We start from the raw sequence: 26,966 nt of genomic DNA on the forward strand, positions 1-26,966 counted from the left end.
TAAGTGGAGGGGTGGTGGTACTGTGTTACTATGTAGAGGGGTGGTGGTACTATGTTACTAAGTGGAGGGGTGGTGGTACTGTGTTACTAAGTGGAGGGGTGGTGGTACTGTGTTACTAAGTGGAGGGGTGGTGGTACTGTGTTACTAAGTGGAGGGGTGGTGGTACTATGTTACTAAGTGGAGGGGTGGTGGTACTGTGTTACTAAGTGGAGGGGTGGTGGTACTATGTTACTAAGTGGAGGGGTGGTGGTACTGTGTTACTAAGTGGAGGGGTGGTGGTACTGTGTTACTAAGTGGAGGGGTGGTGGTACTATGTTACTAAGTGGAGGGGTGGTGGTACTGTGTTACTAAGTGGAGGGGTGGTGGTACTGTGTTACTAAGTGGAGGGGTGGTGGTACTGTGTTACTAAGTGGAGGGGTGGTGGTACTGTGTTACTAAGTGGAGGGGTGGTGGTACTATGTTACTAAGTGGAGGGGTGGTGGTACTGTGTTACTAAGTGGAGGGGTGGTGGTACTGTGTTACTAAGTGGAGGGGTGGTGGTACTGTGTTACTAAGTGGAGGGGTGGTGGTACTGTGTTACTAAGTGGAGGGGTGGTTGTACTGTGTTACTAAGTGGAGGGGTGGTTGTACTGTGTTACTAAGTGGATAGGTGGTGGTACTGTGTTACTAAGTGGAGGGGTGGTGGTCCTATGTTACTAAGTGGAGGGGTGGTGGTCCTATGTTACTAAGTGGAGGGGTGGTTGTACTGTGTTACTAAGTGGAGGGGTGGTTGTACTGTGTTACTAAGTGGAGGGGTGGTTGTACTGTGTTACTATGTAGAGGGGTGGTGGTACTGTGTTGCTAAGTGGAGGGGCTGTGGTACTGTGTTACTAAGTGGAGGGGTGGTTGTACTGTGTTACTAAGAGGAGGGGTGGTGGTACTGTGTTACTAAGTGGAGGGGTGGTGTCTACTGTGTTACTAAGTGGAGGGGTGGTGGTACTGTGTTACTAAGTGGAGGGGTGGTGGTACTGTGTTACTAAGTGGAGGAGTGGTGGTACTGTGTTACTAAGTGGAGGGGTGGTGGGACTGTGTTACTAAGTGGAGGGGTGGTGGTACTGTGTTACTAAGTGGAGGAGTGGTGGTACTGTGTTACTAAGTGGAGGGGTGGTTGTACTGTGTTACTAAGAGGAGGGGTGGTTGTACTGTGTTACTAAGAGGAGGGGTGGTGGTACTGTGTCACTAAGTGGAGGGGTGGTGGTACTGTGTTACTAAGTGGAGGGGTGGTGGTACTGTGTCACTAAGTGGAGGGGTGGTGGTACTGTGTTACTAAGTGGAGGGGTGGTGGTACTGTGTTACTAAGTGGAAGGGTGGTTGTACTGTGTTACTAAGTAGAGGGGTGGTGGTCCTGTGTTACTAAGTGGAGGGGTGGTGGTACTGTGTTACTAAGTGGAGGGGTGGTGGTACTGTGTTACTAAGTGGAGGGGTGGTTGTACTGTGTTACTATGTAGAGGGGTGGTTGTACTGTGTTACTAAGTGGAGGGGTGGTGGTACTGTGTTACTAAGTGGAGGGGTGGTTGTACTGTGTTACTAAGTGGAGGGGTGGTTGTACTGTGTTACTAAGAGGAGGGGTGGTTGTACTGTGTTACTAAGAGGAGGGGTGGTGGTACTGTGTCACTAAGTGGAGGGGTGGTGGTACTGTGTTACTAAGTGGAGGGGTGGTGGTACTGTGTCACTAAGTGGAGGGGTGGTGGTACTGTGTTACTAAGTGGAGGGGTGGTGGTACTGTGTTACTAAGTGGAAGGGTGGTTGTACTGTGTTACTAAGTAGAGGGGTGGTGGTCCTGTGTTACTAAGTGGAGGGGTGGTGGTACTGTGTTACTAAGTGGAGGGGTGGTGGTACTGTGTTACTAAGTGGAGGGGTGGTTGTACTGTGTTACTATGTAGAGGGGTGGTTGTACTGTGTTACTAAGTGGAGGGGTGGTGGTACTGTGTTACTAAGTGGAGGGGTGGTGGTACTGTGTTACTAAGTGGAGGGGTGGTTGTATTGTGTTACTAAGTGGAGGGGTGGTGGTACTGTGTCACTAAGTGGAGGGGTTGGTACTGTGTTACTAAGTGGAGGGGTGGCAGTGGTCCACTGACCCAGACAAGGAGGAACGCACCCCACCCCCCCACCCACCCTTCCTCCTCACCACCCAGCCAGGAATGCATCCTGTACACTCAGTCAGCCAGCCACAACTAACACTGAAGAGTTAGAATAATATATTTATAAATAAATATATAAGGGGATTGGAAATGATGCAGACAATTACATTGATAGAAGCCACAATATGTATGCAATATTAAAGCTGATCCACCCCCTCAAAAACAAAACAAATACACTGAAGAGTTAAGCTCTATTCCTATATACACACTAGATTTACATTTTAATCATTTAGCAGACGCTCTCATCCAGAGCAACTTACAAATTGGTGCATCCAATTTATGATAGCCAGTGGGACAAAAACATTTCATGGGGGGGGTGTGTTAGACAGACACATAGTTGACAGGCTACAGAAGAAGGCTACAATAATGTAAAGGAGATCGGAGTGAAACGAACTAAACATCTGGGAAAGCGAGAGAGCGGGGCCTCCCTCACTTACGTTTCACTGAAACACTCAAATATAACTCTCCCAACTTCCACTTTAGAAATTATAATTGTTGTAAACTACAGCGGTTCAATGTTTCTAGGAATAGAATAACTTAGTTTATTCAGCTAGCAACTTGGTACAGTATTCTTCCGTGAAAACCGTCCAGGGCACCGAATCCAATGACTCCAAAGCCAACTAGCATGCCAGCCTCCAATAACACGGTTTAGCACCAATACTCGGTTACAACAAACCATCAGTGTGTTAACACGCCAAGCAGATAAATTGTGTCCGTGTCTAACGTTGTGTAAAGTGTTGGGTTAGTTTTGACAGTTTGAGTGATTACGTCGTCAACTTATTCAGCCAGTTAGTTAGCTAGAATTCATTGTAGTTGGTGTTTTAGTATGGATGGTTTGGAAACACAGGTTTAAGGGTTCATTCATATATTATGACGACATTTTGTGACATATTGGTTTCCAGCAAGGGTTTTTTCGGCTGTGTGTGCCGATTCTGTACATCCTTCCTCTTTCTGGTGCATTGCAGCGTTACCAAGTTGAAAACAACTGTGAGATAAAGATGGGTCCCTGTCATGCCTTGAACATTCAAACTGTAGATACAACAGGTCTGTAACTGTAGATACAACAAGTCTGTAACTGTAGATACAACAGGTCTGTAACTGTAGATACATCAGGTCTGTAACTGTAGATACAACAGGTCTGTAACTGTAGATACAACAGGTCTGTAACTGTAGATCCAACAGGTCTGTAACTGTAGATACAACAGGTCTGTAACTGTAGATACAACAGGTCTGTAACTGTAGATACAACAGGTCTGTAACTGTAGATACAACAGGTCTGTAACTGTAGATACAACAGGTCTGTAACTGTAGATCCAACAGGTCTGTAACTGTAGATACAACAGGTCTGTAACTGTAGATACAACAGGTCTGTAACTGTAGATACAACAGGTCTGTAACTGTAGATACAACAGGTCTGTAACTGTAGATACAACAGGTCTGTAACTGTAGATACAACAGGTCTGTAACTGTAGATACAACAGGTCTGTAACTGTAGATACATCAGGTCTGTAACTGTAGATACAACAGGTCTGTAACTGTAGATACAACAGGTCTGTAACTGTAGATACAACAGGTCTGTAACTGTAGATACATCAGGTCTGTAACTGTAGATACAACAGGTCTGTAACTGTAGATACAACAGGTCTGTAACTGTAGATACAACAGGTCTGTAACTGTAGATACAACAGGTCTGTAACTGTAGATACAACAGGTCTGTAACTGTAGATACATCAGGTCTGTAACTGTAGATACAACAGGTCTGTAACTGTAGATACAACAGGTCTGTAACTGTAGATACAACAGGTCTGTAACTGTAGATACATCAGGTCTGTAACTGTAGATACAACAGGTCTGTAACTGTAGATACAACAGGTCTGTAACTGTAGATACAACAGGTCTGTAACTGTAGATACAACAGGTCTGTAACTGTAGATACATCAGGTCTGTAACTGTAGATACAACAGGTCTGTAACTGTAGATACAACAGGTCTGTAACTGTAGATACAACAGGTCTGTAACTGTAGATACAACAGGTCTGTAACTGTAGATACAACAGGTCTGTAACTGTAGATACATCAGGTCTGTAACTGTAGATACAACAGGTCTGTAACTGTAGATACAACAGGTCTGTAACTGTAGATACAACAGGTCTGTAACTGTAGATACATCAGGTCTGTAACTGTAGATACAACAGGTCTGTAACTGTAGATACAACAGGTCTGTAACTGTAGATACAACAGGTCTGTAACTGTAGATACAACAGGTCTGTAACTGTAGATACAACAGGTCTGTAACTGTAGATACAACAGGTCTGTAACTGTAGATACAACAGGTCTGTAATTGTATTTGAAATGCATACTGTATTTAGTAACTTTTGAATGACTTTTGAGTATTTTGTCATTTGTGTAACACTGGCCTGAACTACAATCCAATGTATTTTGTAACAAGATACTTCGAGACCTGTCATTTGTATTGTCGAAATATTAAATACTGTTCAATACCTTTCATCCTGCATTGGTGTCAGTAGTCTGCTGGTTTTATGGTGTGAAAAGAGTGTCTGTTAAATGACCAACATTTAAATGTTTAAATGAACACTTGCAAAGCATGCTGGGTATTATTTTAATGAGCTCTGCCACTAAAACAAGGCCAATAATAACACCCAGTGTGCTTTGCATTTGTACATTTTGACATTAACATTTTGGTCATTTAGCATTCTTATTCAGAGCGTCTTACATTCAACCAAGGTAGATAAACAACCACATATCAAAGTCATAGCAAGTAAAACGTTTTATGTTCCCATTACTGAGAATGTTGTTGTAGTGAAGGTGTATATGAAACAGTGTTTCTTCCGTCTGTCACGGTTTCGGCCGAGGCTGCTCCTCCTCCTTGTTCGGGCAGGCTTCGGCGGTCGTCGTCCCCGGAGTACTAGCTATCACCGTTTGATGTTTTTGTTGTCTGTTTGGTTTTGTCTGATTGTGTACACCTGTTTCCTGTTTGGTTAATTATGTCTCCTATAATTTTCTCGTTTGGTTAGTCTTGTGTTGTGTGTTATTGTTCGCCTGTCATCAGGTCGGCTCGTTGTTTGTTTGTTGTTTTCCCTGTCGTCGCACTGTACTGTTTTCGTGCGCCTTGGTATACTAGCCTTTTGCGAATTGTTGCGCATCGTCCGCCTCTTGTTTGTTTTGAGGCCAGTGTTTTGTATATTTTTGGTCGTGTTCAGTAAAGTATTGGACTTAGCTTCTGTGTCTGCGTTTGACTCCTTCACCACATCTACATCAGCCGTTGTGACACCGTCCCTACCTGGGCTTGAACCAGGGACCCTCTGCACACATCGACAACAGTCACCCTCGAAGCACCGTTACCCGTCGCTCCACAAAAGCCGCGGCCCTTGCAGAGCAAGGGAAACAACTACTTCAAGGTCTCAGAGCGAGTGACGTCACCGATTGAAATGCTACTAGCGCGCACCGCTAACTAGCTAGCCATTTCACACCGGTTACATATACTTGAAAAGGTGTTTTAGATTTGGATTATTGTTTCATACAAAATACAGGTATTTTATCTAGCTACAATACATAGAACAATTATTTTGAATTTTAGTTTGATACATTGGTCTTTTTAGTATCTTGTATTTGTAACAAGTTACATGGTGATGTATCTTTTGCCCAGCTCTTGTTGCAGGTATATTTTATTTTAATATTGTGATAAAGGAAATTATAAAATAAAGAAAAAAGTATCCCATGGGTTGATAGAGTTGTAGATGAATGAGAGAGTCAAGGGTTGCATACCCTACAATGAACTTTCTGCTCTTCACTTTTATGACAGAAATAAACCACTATTTGTCATACAAGGAGGGAGTCATATGCCATCTGGAAATAGGTAAATGCCACAATATATTTTTGTTACATTGTTTCTTGTTTTGAGAAATTTTTAATTAATTTCCTACTTTTTGTGTTTCTTTGTGAACTAGCCTGTATATCATTAGATTACAGTTTGTTGTCCGTAGACACTACAGAAGGAATGATAAAGGCTACTCATCTAAAGTTGATTTGTCATACAAATAAGGAAGCAGCATTTCTCTAAATAAGTTATCAGTTGTCAACACATGCTTTTCTCTGCGTGTCTTGAAGTTGGAACCAAACCAAGTCATCCAATCACAAACCATTACAGCATTACACAACAGACCATCACACACATCTTTACAGCATTCCTATGTAAGTATGCTCATTGACTATAGCTCAGCATTCAACACCATAGTACCCTCCAAGCTCATCATTAAGCTCCAGGCCCTGGGTCTGAACCCCGCCATGGGTTAGGGTTAGGGTTAGGGTTAGGAATACCTATGTAAGTATGCTCATTGACTATAGCTCAGCCTTCAACACCATAGTACCCTCCAAGCTCATCATTAAGCTCCAGGCCCTGGGTCTGAACCCCGCCATGGGTTAGGGTTAGGGTTAGGGTTAGGAATACCTATGTAAGTATGCTCATTGACTATAGCTCAGCCTTCAACACCATAGTACCCTCCAAGCTCATCATTAAGCTCAGGGCCCTGGGTCTGAACCCCGCCATGGGTTAGGGTTAGGGTTAGGGTTAGGAATACCTATGTAAGTATGCTCATTGACTATAGCTCAGCATTCAACACCATAGTACCCTCCAAGCTCATCATTAATCTCCAGGCCCTGGGTCTGAACCCCGCCATGGGTTAGGGTTAGGGTTAGGGTTAGGGTTAGGAATACCTATGTAAGTATGCTCATTGACTATAGCTCAGCCTTCAACACCATAGTACCCTCCAAGCTCATCATTAAGCTCAGGGCCCTGGGTCTGAACCCCGCCATGGGTTAGGGTTAGGGTTAGGGTTAGGAATACCTATGTAAGTATGCTCATTGACTATAGCTCAGCATTCAACACCATAGTACCCTCCAAGCTCATCATTAAGCTCCAGGCCCTGGGTCTGAACCCCGCCATGGGTTAGGGTTAGGGTTAGGGTTAGGAATACCTATGTAAGTATGCTCATTGACTATAGCTCAGCCTTCAACACCATAGTACCCTCCAAGCTCATCATTAAGCTCCAGGCCCTGGGTCTGAACCCCGCCATGGGTTAGGGTTAGGGTTAGGGTTAGGAATACCTATGTAAGTATGCTCATTGACTATAGCTCAGCCTTCAACACCATAGTACCCTCCAAGCTCATCATTAAGCTCAGGGCCCTGGGTCTGAACCCCGCCATGGGTTAGGGTTAGGGTTAGGGTTAGGAATACCTATGTAAGTATGCTCATTGACTATAGCTCAGCATTCAACACCATAGTACCCTCCAAGCTCATCATTAATCTCCAGGCCCGGGGTCTGAACCCCGCCATGGGTTAGGGTTAGGGTTAGGGTTAGGGTTAGGAATACCTATGTAAGTATGCTCATTGACTATAGCTCAGCCTTCAACACCATAGTACCCTCCAAGCTCATCATTAAGCTCAGGGCCCTGGGTCTGAACCCCGCCATGGGTTAGGGTTAGGGTTAGGGTTAGGAATACCTATGTAAGTATGCTCATTGACTATAGCTCAGCATTCAACACCATAGTACCCTCCAAGCTCATCATTAATCTCCAGGCCCTGGGTCTGAACCCCGCCATGGGTTAGGGTTAGGGTTAGGGTTAGGATTAGGAATACCTATGTAAGTATGCTCATTGACTATAGCTCAGCCTTCAACACCATAGTACCCTCCAAGCTCATCACTAAGCTCCAGGCCCTGGGTCTGAACCCCGCCATGGGTTAGGGTTAGGGTTAGGGTTAGGAATACCTATGTAAGGATGCTCATTGACTATAGCTCAGCATTCAACACCATAGTACCCTCCAAGCTCATCATTAAGCTCCAGGCCCTGGGTCTGAACCCCGCCATGGGTTAGGGTTAGGGTTAGGGTTAGGAATACCTATGTAAGGATGCTCATTGACTATAGCTCAGCCTTCAACACCATAGTACCCTCCAAGCTCATCATTAAGCTCCAGGCCCTGGGTCTGAACCCCGCCATGGGTTAGGGTTAGGGTTAGGGTTAGGAATACCTATGTAAGGATGCTCATTGACTATAGCTCAGCCTTCAACACCATAGTACCCTCCAAGCTCATCATTAAGCTCCAGGCCCTGGGTCTGAACCCCACCATGGGTTAGGGTTAGGGTTAGGGTTAGGAATACCTATGTAAGTATGCTCATTGACTATAGCTCAGCCTTCAACACCATAGTACCCTCCAAGCTCATCACTAAGCTCCAGGCCCTGGGTCTGAACCCCGCCATGGGTTAGGGTTAGGGTTAGGGTTAGGAATACCTATGTAAGGATGCTCATTGACTATAGCTCAGCCTTCAACACCATAGTACCCTCCAAGCTCATCATTAAGCTCCAGGCCCTGGGTCTGAACCCCGCCATGGGTTAGGGTTAGGGTTAGGGTTAGGAATACCTATGTAAGTATGCTCATTGACTATAGCTCAGCATTCAACACCATAGTACCCTCCAAGCTCATCATTAAGCTCCAGGCCCTGGGTCTGAACCCCGCCATGGGCAACTGGGTCCTGAACTTCCTGACAGGCTGCCCCCAGGTGGTGAAGGTAGGAAACAACATCTCCACTTCGCTGATCCGCAACACTGGGGCCCCACAAGGGTCCGTGCTCAGCCCCCTCCTGTACTCCCTGTTCAGCCATGACTGCGTGGCCAAGCACGCCTCCAACTCAATCATCAAGTTTGCAGACAACACAACAGTAGTAGGCTTGATTACCAACAATGACGAGACAGCCTACAGGGAGGAGGTGAGGGCTCTGGGAGTGTGGTGCCAGGAAAATAACCTCTCACTCAACATCAACAAAACAAAGGAGATGATCGTGGACTTCAGGAAACAGCAGAGGGTGCACCCCCCTATCCACATCGACGGGACCGCAGTGGAGAAGGTGGAAAGCTTCAAGTTCCTTAGCGTACACATCACCGACAAACTGAAATGGTCCACCCACGCAGACAGTGTGGTGAAGAAGGCGCAACAGAGCCTCCTCAACCTCGGGAGGCTGAAGAAATTTGGCTTGGCACCTAAAACCCTCACAAACCTTTACAGATGCACAATTGAGAGCATCCTGTCGGGCTGTATCACCGCCTGGTACGGCAACTGCACCGCCTGCAACCGCAGGGATATCTAAAGGGTGGTGCGGTCTGCCAAACACATTACCGGGGGCAAATTACCCGCCCTCCAGGACACATACAGCACCTGATGTCATAGGAAGGCCAAAAAGATCATCAAGGACATCAACCACCCGAGCCGCTGCCTGTTCACCCCGCTATTTATTTATATATATATTTTGTTTAATTAACCTTTATTTAACCAGGTAAGCCAGTTGAGAACAAGTTCTCATTTACAACTGCGACCTGACCAAGATAAAGCAAAGCAGTGCGATAAAAACAACAACACAGAGTTACATATGGAATAAACAAAACGTTCAGTCAATAACACAACAGAAAATATATATACAGTGTGTGCAAATGTAGCAAGTTATGGAGGTAAGGCAATAAATAGGCCATAGTGCAAAATAATTACAATTAGTATTAACACTGGAGTGATAGATGTGCAGAAGATGATGTGTAAATAGAGATACTGGGGTGCAAATTAGCAAAATAAATAACAATATGGGGATGAGGTGGTTGAAGAGCATATGAGCGGAGTGGAGCGGTGAGAATCTCAGCTCCTCGCTCACGGAGCTGTTCACCCCTCCGCTCCCCCCGCTCAAAGCCACATCAGGCCAGTCCGCTCATTATCGCTCAGCGCTCACGGAGCTGTTCACCCCTCCGCTCCCCCCGCTCAAAGCCACATCAGGCCAGTCCGCTCATTATCGCTCAGCGCTCACGGAGCTGTTCACCCCTCCGCTCCCCCCGCTCAAAGCCACATCAGGCCAGTCCGCTCATTATCGCTCAGCGCTCACGGAGCTGTTCACCCCTCCGCTCCCCCCGCTCAAAGCCACATCAGGCCAGACCGCTCATTATCGCTCAGCGCTCACGGAGCTGTTCACCCCTCCGCTCCCCCCGCTCAAAGCCACATCAGGCCAGTCCGCTCATTATCGCTCAGCGCTCACGGAGCTGTTCACCCCTCCGCTCCCCCCGCTCAAAGCCACATCAGGCCAGTCCGCTCATTATCGCTCAGCGCTCACGGAGCTGTTCACCCCTCCGCTCCCCCCGCTCAAAGCCACATCAGGCCAGTCCGCTCATTATCGCTCAGCGCTCACGGAGCTGTTCACCCCTCCGCTCCCCCCGCTCAAAGCCACATCAGGCCAGTCCGCTCATTATCGCTCAGCGCTCACGGAGCTGTTCACCCCTCCGCTCCCCCGGCCCAAAGCCACATCAGGCCAGTCCGCTCATTATCGCTCAGCGCTCACGGAGCTGTTCACCCCTCCGCTCCCCCGGCCCAAAGCCACATCAGGCCAGTCCGCTCATTATCGCTCAACGCTCACAGAGCTGTTCACCCCTCCGCTCCCCCCGCTCAAAGCCACATCAGGCCAGTCCGCTCATTATCGCTCAGCGCTCACGGAGCTGTTCACCCCTCCGCTCCCCCCGCTCAAAGCCACATCAGGCCAGTCCGCTCATTATCGCTCAGCGCTCACGGAGCTGTTCACCCCTCCGCTCCCCCCGCTCAAAGCCACATCAGGCCAGTCCGCTCATTATCGCTCAGCGCTCACGGAGCTGTTCACCCCTCCTCTCCCCCCGCTCAAAGCCACATCAGGCCAGTCCGCTCATTATCGCTCAGCGCTCACGGAGCTGTTCACCCCTCCGCTCCCCCGGCCCAAAGCCACATCAGGCCAGTCCGCTCATTATCGCTCAGCGCTCACGGAGCTGTTCACCCCTCCACTCCCCCCGCTCAAAGCCACATCAGGCCAGTCCGCTCATTATCGCTCAGCGCTCACGGAGCTGTTCACCCCTCCACTCCCCCCGCTCAAAGCCACATCAGGCCAGTCCGCTCATTATCGCTCAGCGCTCAACGCAGTTTGCATCGCGCTCCACTCAAATCGCCCCCCACTCACTCCAAAAAAGGAACAAAATCTGCATGTATTTCACTTTTAGCTTAAACCACAGCCTTACTTTATCTCCCCGAATTTGTTGCATACAGACTCATCTCGGATTATCCATTCTGTCTTGAAACGGGGATCTAACACTGACGCTAAAATTAGATGTTTAATCAGTATAGTATATTCCAAAGCGAATTGACACGTTGTTTGCCAATGTTTCTGCAAAAGTAGCGATGCCCATTGGAAGTGCAGCGTGAGTGTAATCGGTGAGCAGGGATTTGATTTCTGTGACAGCAGGGAGGATCATCCCCAGGTTCCCCAGCTCCTTCTGCATTTTGTCTGTGAGATCTGGTAGTGGTGTCAGCAGACTGACAAGGTGCGTCAGCTGCCGTACTTGATTCAGGGTGATGTTAGCAACGTTAGACTTGAGTTTGTTTTGCCATAACGGGTCTTTTTGGAACAACCGGATGAACGACTGAATCATCCGCAGCTGGCTGCTCCATCGAATGGCGCAGGCATTTGTGGGGCGGACACCTAATTGGTCGGTTTCCTCTGTGCTCTTGCGTACACTTTTCACCAGGTGCCCGACTTTCACTAACAGCCTATTAATGTTGTCGTGCTCGTTAACGGCGTTTTTGATCGCCAGCTGAAGCATGTGAATGGGGCATCTCAGATGTAAATTTGACAGTAAAGTACTGATTTATCATAGTTTCTTGGGGGGGGTGTAGCCCGGTTGAGCTGCGCTGGCGAAGTGTTGCATCCCTTCGCGTTCTCCTTTACTCAGCGGTTCATAGTCCATGAAAATCATTTCAAAAAATGCTACATCCAGCTCTCTTTTTCTCTCCCTTGTTATGGTTGGGCATTTGCGTGCAGTGAATACACTTTTGAATTCCTCAACCCTTTTCTCTTGTTGCTGCTGCTGCTCCTCTCGACACAAATTAAATTAAACAGATGGATTCTGGGTTAGGCTTGAGCATGCTTCAGACTCGTGGTGTGAGCGAGTGAAATTGGAGCGGGACATAGGGCGACGCTCCGTCCTTTTAAAAATGCCGCTCTGCGCTCTGTTCAAAATCCGTCCGCTCACGCTCCACGCTCTCTCCCGCTCCACTCCGCTCATATGCTCTGGGTAGTTGGGTGGGCTAATTACAGATGGGCTGTGTACAGGTGCAGTGATCGGTAAGGTGCTCTGACAACTGATGCTTAAAGTTAGTGAGGGAGATAAGAGTCTCCAGCTTCAGAGATTTTTGCAGTTCGTTCCAGTCATTGGCAGCAGAGAACTGGAAGGAATGACGGCCAAAGGAGGTGTTGGCTTTGGGGATGACCAGTGAGATATACCTGCTGGAGCGCATACTATGGGTGGGTGTTGCTATGGTGACCAATGAGCTAAGATAAGGCGGGTATTTGCCTAGCAGTGATTTATAGATGACCTGGAGCCAGTGGGTTAGGCGACGAATATGTAGTGAGGGCCAGCCAACAAGAGCGTACAGGTCACAGTGGTGGGTAGTATATGGGGCTTTGGTGACAAAACGGATGGCACTGTGTTAGACTACATCCAATTTGCTGAGTAGAGTGTTGGAGGCTATTTTGTAAATGACATCGCCGAAGTCAAGGATCGGTAGGATAGTCAGTTTTACGAGGGCATGTTTGGCAGCATGAGTGAAGGAGGCTTTGTTGTGAAATAGGAAGCCGATTCTAGATTTAACTTTGGATTGGAGATGCTTAATGTGAGTCTGGAAAGAGAGTTTACGGTCTTACCAGACACCTAGGTATTTGTAGTTGTCCACATATTCTAAGTCAGACCCGCCGAGAGTAGTGATTCTAGTCAGGCGTGCGGGTGCAAGCAGCGTTCGATTGAAGAGCATGCATTTAGTTTTACTAGCGTTTAAGAGCAGTTGAAGGTTACGGAAGGAGTGTTGTATGGATTTGAAGCTCATTTGGAGGTTTGTTAAAAAAAGGGTCCAATGAAGGACCAGATGTATACAAAATGGTGTCGTCTGCGTAGAGGTGGATCTGAGATTCACCAGCAACAAGAGCGACATCATTGATATACACAGAGAATAGAGTCGGCCCAAGAATTGAACCCTGTGGCACCCCCATAGAGACTGCCAGAGTTCCAGACAACAGGCCCTCCGATTTGACACATTGAACTCTATCTGCGAAGTAGTTGGTGAACCAGGCGAGGCAGTCATTTGCGAAACCAAGGCTATTTAGTCTGCCAATAAGAATGCGGTGATTGACAGTCGAAAGCCTTGGCCAGGTCGATGAAGACGGCTGCACAGTACTGTCTTTTATCGATCGCGGTTATAATATCATTTAGGTCCTTGAGCGTGGCTGAGGTGCACCCATGACCAGCTCGGAAACCAGATTGCATAGCGGAGAAGGTACGGTGGGATTCGAAATGGTCGGTGATCTGTTTGTTAATTTGGCTTTCAAATACTTTCGTAAGGCAGGGCAGGATGGATATAGGTCTGTAACAGTTTGGATCTAGAGTGTCACCCCCTTTGAAGAGGGGGATGACCGCGGCAGCTTTCCAATCTCTGGGGATCTCAGACGATACAAAAGAGAGGTTGAACAGGCTAGTAATAGGGGTTGCGACAATTTCGGCGGCTAATTTTAGAAAGAAAGGGTCCAGATTGTCTAGCCCAGCTGATTTGTAGGGGTCCAGATTTTGCAGCTCTTTCAGAACATCAGCTGTCTGAATTTGGGTGAAGGAGAGGGGGGGGGGGCATGGGCAAGATGCAGCGGAAGGCGAAGTCAGTACAGGAGCATCAAAGCTGGGACCGAGAGAATGAAAAACAGCTTCTATCTCAAGGCCATCAGACTGTTAAATAGCCATCACTAGCACATTAGAGGCTGCTGCTGCCTATTGAAATCACTGGCCACTTTAAGAAATGGAACACTAGTCACTTTAATAATGTTCACATATATTGCACTACTCATCTCATATGTATATACTGCATTCTATTCTATAATATTCTACTGTATCTTAGTCCATGCCGCTCTGTCATTGCTTGTCCATATATGTATATATTCTTAAATCCCATTCCTTACTAGTTTTGTGTGTATTGGGTATATGTTGTGAAATTGTTAGATATTACTTGTTAGATATTACTGCACTGTCGGAGCTAGAAGCACAAGCAGTTCGCTACACCCGCTATAACATCTGCTAAACACGTGTATGTGACAAATAACATTTGATTTGATTTGATTTGACATGCCATTTCAAAACCTGCTTCTGTGATTAGATTACTGCAATTGTGGTTAGGGGATTTACATACTGTTCCTTTAAACAAGAGACACAGTGGAGCAGTCTGACAGACAGAGAGAGGGTTAGACAGACAAACAGTCAGACAGTCAGAGAGAGGGTTAGGGTTAGACAGACAGACAGACAGACAGAGAGAGGGTTAGGGTTAGACAGACAGACAGTCAAAGAGAGGGTTAGACAGACAGTCAGACAGTCAAAGAGAGGTAGCATCAGAGTGAAGAGGAGAGCTCCACTGGAACTTAAGATACACTTATTTCTCAATATTATTTTACCCTCAACCTGCTCCTCCTACTACAATGCCATCCCGACTTGAGAGGCTGAGACTGGCTCTGGTCCGGGTCTGGTCCATGATGGTCCTGCTCTACACCTCGGACCACAGGAAGGGCTGGAGACATATCCTCCTCCACTTCCTCACCTGCCTGACCCTGAGCCTGGCCTTGGGGGGGTCCTCTTACTGGGCCTCTACTTCTCTCTGGACTACAGCCTAGTGGGGTGTGGAGCCATCTCAGGCTGCTGCTCCCTCCTGGTGACGGCTGTCCTGTTCTGCTCCAAGAGAGTCCGCTGCTTCTTCTTGCTGTTCCTCATCTCCTGCACTATGAAGCAGGGCAGGAACCTGCTACTGTCGGCTGGCACTGGGCTGGTGCTCCTCTGGAACATCCAGAACACCTTAAGGTGGGTTAGGGTAAGGGGGTTAGGGTAAGGGGTTAGGCTTAGGGTAAGGATTATTAGGCTTACACTCTTAGAAATAAGGGTACGGTTAGGGTACAAATTGTTCCCTGGGGTACAAAAATCAAAATACACGTCAAATTCAAATCAAAATGTACTAAGTGGAGGGGTGGTGGTACTGTGTTACTAAGTGGAGGGGTGGTGGTACTGTGTTACTAAGTGGAGGGGTGGTTGTACTGTGTTACTAAGTAGAGGGGTGGTGGTACTGTGTTACTAAGTGGAGGGGTGGTGGTACTGTGTTACTAAGTGGAAGGGTGGTGGTACTGTGTTACTAAGTGGAGGAGTGTTGGAACTGTGTTACTAAGTGGAGGGGTGGTGGTACTGTGTTACTATGTAGAGGGGTGGTGGTACTGTGTTACTAAGTAGAGGGGTGGTGGTACTGTGTTACTAAGAGGAGGGGTGGTTGTACTGTGTTACTAAGTGGAGGGGTGGTGGTACTGTGTTACTAAGTGGAGGGGTGGTGGTACTGTGTTACTAAGTTGAAGGGGTGGTTGTACTGTGTTACTAAGTGGAGGGGTGGTTGTACTGTGTTACTAAGTGGAGGGGTGGTGGTACTGTGTTACTAAGTGGAGGGGTGGTGGTACTGTGTTACTAAGTGGAGGGGTGGTGGTACTGTGTTACTAAGTGGAGGGGTGGTGGTACTGTGTTACTAAGTGGAGGGGTGGTGGTACTGTGTTACTAAGAGGAGGGGTGGTGGTACTGTGTTACTAAGTGGAGGGGTGGTTGTACTGTGTTACTAAGAGGAGGGGTGGTTGTACTGTGTTACTAAGTGGAGGGGTGGTGGTACTGTGTTACTATGTAGAGGGGTGGTGGTACTGTGTTACTAAGTGGAGGGGTGGTGGTACTGTGTTACTAAGAGGAGGGGTGGTTGTACTGTGTTACTAAGTGGAGGGGTGGTTGTACTGTGTTACTAAGTGGAGGGGTGGTGGTACTTTCAAATCAAAATGTTTTTGTCACATGCGCCGAATACAAAAGGTGTAGACCTTATCGTGAAATGCTTACTTACAAGCCCTTAACCAACAATGCAGTTTTAAGAAAATAGAGTTCAGAAAATATTTACCAAATAAACTAAAGTAAAAAAATATATATATATATTTTTTAAAACATACACAATAAAATAACAGTAATGAGGCTATATACAGGGGGTACCAGTACCAAGTCAATGGGCGGGGTACGGGTTAGTCGAGGTAATTTGTACATGTAGGTAGGGGTAAAATGAAGTTATAAAGTCCTTTTTAAATCAGCAGATGTCACAAAGTGCTTATAAAGAAACACAGCCTAAAACCCCAAGAGCAGCAATGCAGATGTAGAACCACATAATGATCTCACATGGTACTGTTTGGATAATCTAGTATAATGGCACATGTTTGTACCCAATATTTTGAATATAACAAAGGTACAATCATCACACTATGGTAAAGATACAGTGGGTATAGAAAGTCACCACCCCATTTAAAAATGTTCACCTTTTGTTGCCTACAGCCTGAAATGAAAACACATCAAATCCTACTTTTTCCGGCATTATTTAGACACAGTAACCCACAATATCCAAGTGCAAAAAAAAAAAAAAAGTTACAAACTCTACAAATTATTTTAAATTAAAACTGTAAAAGACCCTATTTGGATAAGTGAACACCCCCCTGAGTTAATACTTGGTGGAACCACCTTTTGCTTGAATTAAAGCCATGAGTCTCTTTGAATACGTCTCTACTACCTTTACACCCCTAGACTGTCCAATATTTGCCCATTCTTCCTTGTTCAAGCTCAGTCAAATTGCATGGTGACCGCTCATGGACTGCACTCTTCAAGTCATTCCACAGATTCTAGATGGGATTTAGGTCGGGCTCTGACTAGGCCACTCAAGGACATTCACCTTCTTGTCCTTCAGCCACTGTATGGTTGCTTTGGCGGTGTGCTTTGGGTCATTGTCATGTTGAAACGTGAACCATCTTCCCATTTTCAACTTCCTGGCAGAGGGCTGCAGGTTCTCCTCAAGAATCTGTTGGTATTTTGCACTGTCCATTTTCCCTTCTATCCTGACAAGTGCTCCAGTCCCTGCTGAAGAGAAACACCCCCACAACAGGATGCTGCCACCGCCGTGCTTTACTGTAGGCATGGTGTTCTTTGTGTGGAAAGATGTATTGTGTTTTCGCTAGGCATATCGTTTTGCGTTCAGGCCAGAAAGTTCAATGTTGGTCTCATCTGATCACAGCACCTTTTGCCACTTGGCATCGGAATCTACAATGTGCTTTTTGGCAAAGCTCAAACGAGACTTGAGTGGTTTTATTCTTGCTACCAACCCATAGAGGCCAGATTTGTGGAGCGCTATTGTGGTCACATCCACACATTGACCAGCCTTTGCCATAAAGGCCTGAAGCTCCTTCAAAGTCGCCATTAGCTTCTTGGTAGCCTCTCTGATCAGTCTCCTCCTTGCCCGGTCATCCAGTTTGGAGGGACGGCCTGATCTATGCAGGGTCTGGGTGGTGCCCGGTCATCCAGTTTGGAGGGATGGCCTGATCTATGCAGGGTCTGGGTGGTGCCCGGTCATCCAGTTTGGAGGGACGGCCTGATCTATGCAGGATCTGGGTGGTGCCCGGTCATCCAGTTTGGAGGGACGGCCTGATCTATGCAGGATCTGGGTGGTGTCCGGTCATCCAGTTTGGAGGGACGGCCTGATCTATGAGGGTCTGGTTGGTGTCCGGTCATCCAGTTTGGAGGGACGGCCTGATCTATGCAGGGTCTGAGTGGTGTCCGGTCATCCAGTTTGGAGGGACGGCCTAATCTATGCAGGGTCTGGGTGGCCCGGTCATCCAGTTTGGAGGGACGGCCTGATCTATGCAGGGTCTGGGTGGTGCCCGGTCATCCAGTTTGGAGGGACGGCCTGATCTATGCAGGGTCTGGGTGGCCTGGTCATCCAGTTTGGAGGGACGGCCTGATCTATGCAGGGTCTGGGTGGTGTCCGGTCATCCAGTTTGGAGGGACGGCCTGATCTATGCAGGGTCTGGGTGGTGCCCGGTCATCCAGTTTGGAGGGACGGCCTGATCTATGCAGGGTCTGGGTGGTGTCCGGTCATCCAGTTTGGAGGGACGGCCTGATCTATGCAGGGTCTGGTTGGTGTCCGGTCATCCAGTTTGGAGGGATGGCCTGATCTATGCAGGGTCTGGGTGGTCCGGTCATCCAGTTTGGAGGGACGGCCTGATCTATGCAGGGTCTGGGTGGTGCCATACGGCTTCTAAATAATGGTCTTAACTGTGCTCCGAGGGATAGAGAAAGCCTTTGATATCTTTTTATATCCATCCCCTGACTTGTGCCTTTCCACAACTTTATAATTTTGAATATCTGTTTTTTTGCATGTACATTGGTTGATTGATTAATCTGATGTTACATATAGATAAATGTTTCAATCAGTTAGTTGGATGTTTTGTACTGAAATGTCCGAGGTGTTCCAGAACTCCCGGTTGGACGACTCCTGGAAGCGGGAAGTCCGAGGTGTTCCAGAACTCCCGGTTGGACGACCCCTGGAAGCGGGAAGTCCGAGGTGTTCCAGAACTCCCGGTTGGACGACTCCTGGAAGCGGGAAGTCCGAGGTGTTCCAGAACTCCCGGTTGGACGACCCCTGGAAGCGGGAAGTCCGAGGTGTTCCAGAACTCCCGGTTGGACGACTCCTGGAAGCGGGAAGTCCGAGGTGTTCCAGAACTCCCGGTTGGATGACTCCTGGAAGCGGGAAGTCCGAGGTGTTCCAGAACTCCCGGTTGGACGACCCCTGGAAGCGGGAAGTCCGAGGTGTTCCAGAACTCCCGGTTTGGACGACTCCTGGAAGCGGGAAGTCCGGCATTCTCTTAACCAGCTTCACCTGGAATGCTTTTCCAACAGTCTTGAAGGAGTTACCACATATGCTGAGCACTTGTTGGCTGCTTTTCCTTCACTCTGCCGTCCGACTCATCCCAAACCATCTCAATTGGGTTGAGGTCGGGGGATTGTGGAGGCCAGTTAATCTGATGCGGCACTCCATCACTCTCCTTCTTGGTAAAATAGCCTTTACACAGCCTGGAGGTGTGTTGGATCATTGTCCTATTGAAAAACAAATGATAGTCCCACTAAGCACAAACCAGGTGGGATGGTGTTTCGCTGCAGAATGCTGTGGTAGCCAAGCTGGTTAAGTGTGCCTTGAATTCTAAATAAATCACAGACGGTGTCACCAGCTAAGCACCCCTACACCATAACACCTCCTCCTCCATGCTTTACGGTGGGAAATACACATGCGGAGATCATCCGTTCACCCACACCGCGTCTCACAAAGACACGGTGGTTGGAACCAAAAATCTAAAATTTGGACTCCAGACCAAAGGACAAATTTCCATCGGTCTAATGTCCATTGCTCATGTTTCTTGGCCCAAGCAAGACTCTTCTTCTTGTTGGTGTCCTTTAGTAGTGGTTTCGTTGCAGCAATTCAACCACGAAGGCTTGATTCACAGTCTCCTCTGAACAGTTGATGTTGAGATGTGTCTGTGACTTGAACTCTGTGAAGCATTTATTTGGGCTGCAATTTCTGAGGCTGGTAACTCTAATGAACTTATCATCTGCAGCAGAGGTAACTCTGGGTCTTCCATTCCTGTGGCGGTCCTCATGAGAGCCAGTTTCATCATAGCGCTTGATGGTTTTTGCGACTGCACTTGAGGAAACGTTTAAAGTTCTTGATATTTTCCGTATTGACTGACGTTCATGTCTTAAAGTAATGATGGACTGTCGTTTCTCTTTGCTTATTTGAGCTGTTCTTGCCATAATATGGACTTGGTCTTTTACCAAATAGGGCTATCTTCTGTATACCACCCCTACCTTGTCACAACACAACTGATTGGCTCAAACACATTAAGAAGGAAAGAAATTCCACAAATTAACTTTTAAGAAGGAACACCTGTTAATTTAAATGCATTCCAGGTGACTACCTCATGAATCTGGTTGAGAGAATGCCAAGAGTGTGCAAATCTGTCATCAAGGCAAAGGGTGGCTATTTGAAGAATCTCAAATATAAAATACATTTTGATTTGTTTAACACTTTTTTGGTTACTACATGATTCCATATGTGTTATTTCATAGTTTTGATGTCTTCACTATTATTCTACAATGTAGAAAATTATGAAAATAAAGAAAAACCCTTGAATGAGTAGGCGTGTCCAAACTTTTGACCGGTAGTGTATGTCCTCTTGAGGTGACAGCCCTTTTGCACTGTTTTCACTATGGCTGTATTCATCTAAGAAGAGGGCAATCTTTTGAATAATGTAGTGGTGTCCCCCCTTTCCCCCAGAAACGTATGACGTTTGGCTTTCACCTGGAAATGTTTGTCTAAGAAAAAAATAATTTTCACACCGTTAAATCTAATACACAACAAAAGTATAATAACCACATACCAATATGATGATATCTGATGTGAATCCATGAAATGGGAATATGATGATATCTGATGGGAATCCATGAAATGGGAATATGATGATATCTGATGGGAATCCATGAAATGGGAATATGATGATATCTGATGTGAATCCATGAAATGGGAATATGATGATATCTGATGGGAATCCATGAAATGGGAATATGATGATATCTGATGGGAATCCATGAAATGGGAATATGATGATATCTGATGGGAATCCATGAAATGGGAATATGATGATATCTGATGTGAATCCATGAAATGGGAATGATGATATCTGATGGGAATCCATGAAATGGGAATATGATGATATCTGATGGGAATCCATGAAATGGGAATATGATGATATCTGATGGGAATCCATAAAATGGGAATATGATGATATCTGATGGGAATCCATGAAATGGGAATATGATGATATCTGATGGGAATCCATGAAATGGGAATATGATGATATCTGATGGGAATCCATGAAATGGGAATATGATGATATCTGATGGGAATCCATGAAATGGGAATATGATGATATCTGATGTGAATCCATGAAATAGGTATAGGGTGAACGCACCAATTGGTGAGTCGCTCTGGATAAGAGCGTCTGCTAAATGACGTAAATGTGCCCTTGAGCAAGGCACTTAACCCTAATTGCTCCTGTAAGTCGCTCTGGATAAGAGCGTCTGCTAAATGACTAAAATGTAATGTAAATGTAATGGAATATGATGATATCTGATGTGAATCCATGAAATGGGAATATGATGATATCTGATGTGAATCCATGAAATGGGAATATGATGATATCTGATGTGAATCCATGAAATGGGAATATGATGATATCTGATGTGAATCCATGAAATGGGAATATGATGATATCTGATGTGAATCCATGAATACCAATATGATGATATCTGATGGGAATCCATGAAATGGGAATATGATGATATCTGATGTGAATCCATGAAATGGGAATATGATGATATCTGATGTGAATCCATGAAATGGGAATATGATGATATCTGATGTGAATCCATGAAGTGGGAATATGATGATATCTGATGTGAATCCATGAAATACCAATATGATGATATCTGATGTGAATCCATGAAATACCAATATGATGATATCTGTTGTGAATCCATGAAATGGGAATAAACAAGCCTTTTCATATTTTTATGTCTATATATAGTTACAATCATTTTTTGAAACCCAAAATGTTTTACCTTTTCTACTTTACCAAAAATATCATGACATTAGTGATGGTCAAAATGTGTCACATTTGTGAGGCTCCAAATCAACATTTTGCCCATTTAAATAGAGTATGTTTTCGCTAAGAACAAGGGGGATGTTTTTGACTTCTTTTTTTATTTTAGGTTTAAGGAAGTATGTAGGTGGCATTCTTTGTTGTAGAGCTATGAAAGTTATTTATTCAGATCAATGTGGTCAAGACAAGTCGAACGAGTTAAACATCACAACTCTGCAATTATTTTGAAAAAATATCTGTCAAATAATTTGCATTCGGGGAAATCTGGTCACAATGCAGAAACAGTGGAAGGACAAGAAACATTTTAATACCATGTGTAGATGCAACGGCTAAAAAGTTGGGCACAATCAGAATGTGGATAAGATTAGGACAAAGGACGCATTTTAGCTCCAGGTATAAACAGGGCTTACTGTATATGTATTTTAAAAGTGTCCAATCAATTCATTAATTTATGAATGAATTAATTAATTAATCCATGCATCCATCCATTTATTCATCAATTTATTTATCCATTCATTCAACAGAAACCTCAGAGGGGTGTCCAGCAGTCTGGTGTGTAACTTGGAGAAGAGAGTGTTGTTGGATCTCAGTCCATTAAATAACTATGTCAAACTGCTGAGGTGGGTGGGCGAGAAGCTCAAGAAGTTCGATGGATTATCCGAAATCAACTCCAACGTCAGACACAGCGTTGAGTCCAACGATCTGACGGTGAAACTTCAGGAAGCTGTCCGGATGCTGAACACCACAGCGAAGAGCGCTGAGGAGAGCATTGACCTGGTGATGGCCGTGTTCCAGAGAGCAGTCCCGTTACTAGGGGTTACCCTGGTCATCATCACCACTACCCTGTTCCTCAGAAAATTCTTATTCAACCTCAAGTACCAGAACAAGTTCATCACCAGCAGGTTTATTAGATACGATGATCAGCAGAGAGCTGAGGGGAAGCCCCACCTCCTCCCTCTGAGCTCAGAGGAGGCAGATCAGTTCCACTCTATCCCCTCCACCCGCTTCACACAGAGAGAGGGCTACACCATTCTCTTGTTCCTGGTTCCAGTGCTCACCCACCTCCTACCCTGGCTCTTATTCATCTCCCTGGACGCACTGCTCTACTGGCTCATTCTGACTATCAACAAACACCTTCTGGAACTGGAACCAGTCCGCATTGACCTAAAGACGTACCCAAAGGTGAGTAGACCTGGAACCATTCAGCATTAACCTAAAGATTAACCTAAACGTGAGTAGACCTGGAACCATTCAGCATTAACCTAAAGATGTACCTAAACGTGAGTAGACCTGGAACCATTCAGCATTAACCTAAAGATTAACCTAAACGTGAGTAGACCAGGAACCATTCAGCATTAACCTAAAGATTAACCTAAACGTGAGTAGACCTGGAACCATTCAGCATTAACCTAAAGATGTACCTAAACGTGAGTAGACCTGGAACCATTCAGCATTAACCTAAAGATGTACCTAAACGTGAGTAGACCTGGAACCATTCAGCATTAACCTAAAGATGTACCTAAACGTGAGTAGACCTGGAACCATTCAGCATTAACCTAAAGATTAACCTAAACGTGAGTAGACCTGGAACCATTCAGCATTAACCTAAAGATGTACCTAAACGTGAGTAGACCTGGAACCATTCAGCATTAACCTAAAGATGTACCTAAACATGAGTTGCCATGCTTGGAGGTTCAGAAAACCATACAGTGTCATGTCGGTACCAGTACCCCCTGTATATAGTCTCATTATTGTTATCTCATTGTGTTATTATATTATTTTTTACTTTACTTTATTTAGTAAATCTTTTCTTAATTCTATTTTCTTAAGGCTTCATTGTTGGTTAAGGGCTTGTAAGTAAGCATTTCACTGTAAGTTCTACACCTGTTGTATTAGGCGCATGTGACTAATAAAATGTGATTTTATTTTATTTGAAATTTTTGATTTTAATAGGCTGATGAAGCTCTTGGTAACACTTTAATGAGATACTCCTCTAGAGACGGTTTAAACCCTAACCTAATTCTAGCTACAACCCTAACCCTAATGCTAGCTAGGTTAGGTCAAAGGCTGGCATCAATCTCTCTTTTTATCTCTTTCCCATTCATCAGGTTGGGTTTGTCTCTTTCGTATTGGGACACAGCTCGGGGGATTTCTCCTACACCTTCACCCTATTTCAGGAGGATTGTCTTCACCAGCCCTCCCTGCTCCTCTCCAGGTCTGTGGTCGACCTGCCTGTTATCTATTTGTCCTAGACCTGCTAACCCTAACCCCAACCCTAACCCTAACCCTAACCCCAACCCTAACCCTAACCCTAACCCTAACCCTAACCCCAACCCTAACCCCAACCCCCCGATCCTCTGCAGGCAGGGCGTCCAGTCGTCCCGGGGACGATAAAGAAAAATGCTTGGGAAGGTTCAGAACAGACATTGAGACAGATGCAGGACGATAGGCCAGAAAAATATCAAATGCATACAACAGTGGTTCCGTACTAAAATGTTTAAACACAAAGACAAGGCTGATGAAACAGATCACAACATTAGCTTAAAAGTTGATAAACTATTAATTATTCACATTACAAGTGCAGCAATGTGTTCACTCGTCTCGGCCATATGCTTGAATGTTATTATGCGAGAACACCATTACTGGAGAACACCATTTCTCAAACACGCACCTGATGCGAGCGGTTTTTATAACGCTACAGAGATGGATATACAGCCTAATGGTACAAATTTAGAACGAGGGAATATCTGAAGATGCAACAATAGGATTGTGCCTCACTGCCTTTGGACAGTAGAATAAGAAATGCTGTTTTCATATCAGGAAATCTGTCTCTAGGCTATTAAAAGCAAGGTAAGATGTAAAACGTCAAGGTTTCAAACAATGATATGGCTGGCTAGGCATCGCATATGTAAATATTTAGGTTATGGAAATGTATAATATTAGAATATCATTCCAATGTTGGGCAAATAGGCCTATTAGAATGCACATTTGACTAGCTCCCAGCCTGTCTGCAGGCCCGGAGCTGAGATTTTGTGTGCCGGGAGTTGCCGGTACAAAGCCTCTGTATGGACACATCGATAGCCTACAGACAATGTAAATGCCACAGCAACTCCCGGCACACGAAACCTCAGCTCCGGGCCTGCAGACAGGGCTCCCATTGGTCGCCAGCAGCTGGGACTTGAGTGGCAGCTGCTCTCGGCAGACCCCTGTGTGACTGAGCAGCTCTATTTAGGAGCCACACTGCTCACCCCAGCTGGGGAGAGGCCTAGAAAAGGTGGCCTAAATATTGCCCACTCACTCCATCCTGGAAAGGCTACCGCACCTATAGGGAGTTCCACTCAGCGGTGGAAAAATACTAAAGAAAATAATTCCCCTGAAACTGGCGACATGGAACATCAGAACTCTTTTGGACACTGACGATAATAGCGATAGACCCCATGGGAGAACAGCTCTGATTGGTGCAGAACTAAGACGCTACAACATTGACATTGCTGCCCTGAGTGAGACAAGTTTCCTGGATGAAGGTTCTCTGAAAGAGGAGGGAGAAGACTACACCTTCTTCTGGAAAGGTTACCCTCCGGGTGAACAACATCAGCACGGTGTGGGACTGGCAATTAAGAACAGCCTTTTACTCAGCCTAACCGAAACACCTGTCGGAATAAGTGAAAGACTCATGTCTCTCCGTATTCCCCTAGCCAAGATGTGTTATGCTGTTGCCAGCAAGGCCCTGGCCAAGGTGATGCTACACAGGCTGGTGAGCAACATCACAGAGGAACTGCTGCCGGAGTCACAATGCGGCTTCAGAAAGAACAGGAGTACGGTCGACATGATATTCACGGCACAACAACTCCAGGAGAAGTGCCGTGAACAACATCCAGACCTTTTCATGGCCTTTGTCGACCTTGCCAAGGCCTTCGACACTGTGAGCAGAGAACTACTATGGGGTATTATACTCAAATTTGGCTGTCCGGACAAATTTGCCAAAATTCTTTGGCTCGGGTGGCCATAGGAGGGCAGGAGTCAGTGCCCTTTGGAGTAAGCATCGGTGTGAGGCAGGTGTATGTGCTGGCATCTGTACTCTTTAACATCTTTCTCCTATGTGTCACCAAGCTTCTCCACAAGGAGCTTGAGAGCAGCAGCGGGGTTGCAGTGGGACTTCTGGCTGGATGGAAGCCTATTCAACATCCGGAGGCTCCAAGCAACCACCAAGGTTTTGACGGAGCGGGTTCTTGAGCTGCAGCATGCTGATGACTGTGCTCTTGTGGCCCACACTCCGGAAGACCTTCAGTCCGTCCTTGTAGCGGCTGTGAGGGTCTATAGCAGGATGGAACTGTCTATCAACACCACCAAGACAGAGGTGGTCTGCCAATGGAGATCCAGCCCTCCACCCACCATGCCTGTCTTCACCATTGAACACAAATCACTGCCAATAGTCCCGTCCTTCAAATACTTGGGCAGCGTCCTCTCGGAGGACTGCAGCATCGACCTCAAAATTCAAAATAGGATCAAGCAAGCATCAGCTGCCTTTGGGAAACTCAGACGCAGGGTCTTCCAAAACAGGGACCTCCACCTCCACACCATAGTCACCATCTATCAAGCCATCTGCATCACCCAGTGAAGCTTGGGTCACTTACAGCCGCCACAACAAGCAGCTAGAGCGATTCCACATAGGATGCCTGAAGCACATCCTGGGAATCACTTGGTGCGACCATGTGCCCCACACAGAAATACTTGCTAAGACCAACTGCAAAAAAAAAATCACCATTAACTCAGAAGTGGAAGTCATCATCAGATACAATGGACTACTGAAGAAGAAGAAGGCTATGGCTAGCTACTATGGTATTCTACAGAATATGTTTATATCTCCCTGGCCTAAACAGAATGCACACTGTAAAGTGTGCAAAGTATTTCTGCCTCGCGCTGCAACACTGCCTGGCTGGGGGCTGTGCGCGTGCGCACGTGAAGAGCTGAATGACAGATTCATTTTCAGAAGCGCTGCGCACAGGCATACATTTTTTATTTATTTACTTGAAATGAAAGTCTACTAAAGAGAGACTTTGTCCGTGTGTTTCTTGGCTATTTACATTGTTTTG

At 46.0% G+C, this 26,966-nt stretch overlaps 1 protein-coding gene across 1 annotated transcript in view; it reads left to right on the forward strand.

Annotated features, from left to right (window-relative positions):
- The first annotated feature begins 15,005 nt into the window (after positions 1-15,005).
- The window catches only part of LOC311121590 (dendritic cell-specific transmembrane protein-like), a 53,469-nt gene continuing 41,508 nt past the window's right edge, over positions 15,006-26,966 (forward strand). The window contains exons 1-3 of the mRNA XM_084196051.1: positions 15,006-15,130; positions 22,398-23,055; positions 23,982-24,088. Of these exons, the coding sequence (XP_084052177.1) occupies positions 15,054-15,130; positions 22,398-23,055; positions 23,982-24,088 (842 nt within the window). The 5' untranslated portion in view covers positions 15,006-15,053. The remainder of the gene's footprint in view (positions 15,131-22,397; positions 23,056-23,981; positions 24,089-26,966) is intronic.

Source organism: Coregonus lavaretus, assembly GCF_964263955.1.
Source record: "Coregonus lavaretus genome assembly, contig: HAP1_SCAFFOLD_154, whole genome shotgun sequence".
Lineage (NCBI taxonomy): Eukaryota > Metazoa > Chordata > Actinopteri > Salmoniformes > Salmonidae > Coregonus > Coregonus lavaretus.